The 1,219-nt window shown below is 27.9% G+C and overlaps 1 protein-coding gene across 2 annotated transcripts in view; it reads right to left on the reverse strand.

Annotated features, from left to right (window-relative positions):
• Window positions 1-53: 53 nt before the first annotated feature.
• The window catches only part of LOC108690097 (segment polarity protein dishevelled homolog DVL-3), a 13,766-nt gene continuing 12,600 nt past the window's right edge, over window positions 54-1,219 (reverse strand). The window contains exons 10-11 of one of the 2 annotated variants that reach the window (XM_018197213.1): window positions 667-735; window positions 54-224 (exon numbers count right to left, since the gene is read on the reverse strand). In XM_018197213.1, the coding sequence (XP_018052702.1) occupies window positions 184-224; window positions 667-735 (110 nt within the window). In that variant the 3' untranslated portion in view covers window positions 54-183. The remainder of the gene's footprint in view (window positions 225-666; window positions 736-1,219) is intronic. The other variant, XM_018197214.1, reaches the window with a different exon arrangement.

Consider the following 1,219-nt stretch of genomic DNA (forward strand, 5'->3'; position numbering starts at 1 on the left):
TACGAGTTTTAATATATTTTTACTTTCTATGATATTTTATCAAAATTGGCCTATTAAATATATAAATATATGTTTCGCGTGTAATACTTCCATTCAACTACCGAAAAGTTAATGGAAATATATCTTGACCACTCATTCGATTGATCGCGTTATTATCCGTATGTATACTTTAACAAAGTTTTTTCACTTGTGTAGAAACTGGTATTCCAAAATGTCTTCTTCATCTGCAAAGAAAACAAAATCATTTTATATTGTTACACAACATATGATTGTTTTGTCGATAAAATTTCGATATGCACAACACAATATATTCGTGTATATGTGTGTGTCATGTGTGTACACAGTTGCAAATTAGATTTGTATACAAGTGGTAAGGCATTCCAAACTTATACTATTTAATATTTATAATATACAATGAAAGAGAGAAAGTTATCTACCATTTATAACCAGCTTATCCAATTAATGTTTTTAATTAAATACATATATAAGCGTAAGGAAGATGATGTAACGTATTGCTAACTAGCTATGTACAATCGATCGAGTTTATTGATATAATGATTGATACCGCGAAAGAGTATAAAAATAAAAACAGTTTAAAAAAGATATTTGAGAAAAATATAGTGAATGTGGGCATTATGTATCGTGATATAATAAAGATAGACTCACAGATATCGTCTCTGCTATTGTTGTCCAAATCACTAGTTTGTGTATGACTCTCCTCGTGCATACGTCGCCCTGCGTGTTTCGTCAACGCAGCACAAGGCACAAAAATGACTCGGTTATGTATCTGAGGCGTGGTGCAATGTATGTACAATACTAAAGATATAATATATGTATATCGAAAATACATTGAAGTTTCATATTCTTCAGGATAGAAAGATGTTACAAATAAATGAAGTAATAAACTTTTCATAAAAAGAATAAAAGATTTTAACACACGAGATAAAATTTTATAAATCTACACAAAATCTTATTCCGTTTATACGACTATGCTGCAATATATAATTGCTTAATATAATTGACATATATAATATATTCGCGAATATAACAAATGCGAATATAACATTATAATATATTCGCGAATATAACAAATGATTTTTAAAAACGCGATTCTAAAATTTAATCGTAAAAAAATGATTTGTAAAATGTATTGCACTATCTGTCTGCAACATAAGCTAGATATGAAATATGAAATTTATATTGTATAATATGTAACATG

The sequence above is a fragment of the Atta colombica genome, unplaced genomic scaffold (genome assembly GCF_001594045.1).
Source record: "Atta colombica isolate Treedump-2 unplaced genomic scaffold, Acol1.0 scaffold294, whole genome shotgun sequence".
Classification (NCBI taxonomy): domain Eukaryota; kingdom Metazoa; phylum Arthropoda; class Insecta; order Hymenoptera; family Formicidae; genus Atta; species Atta colombica.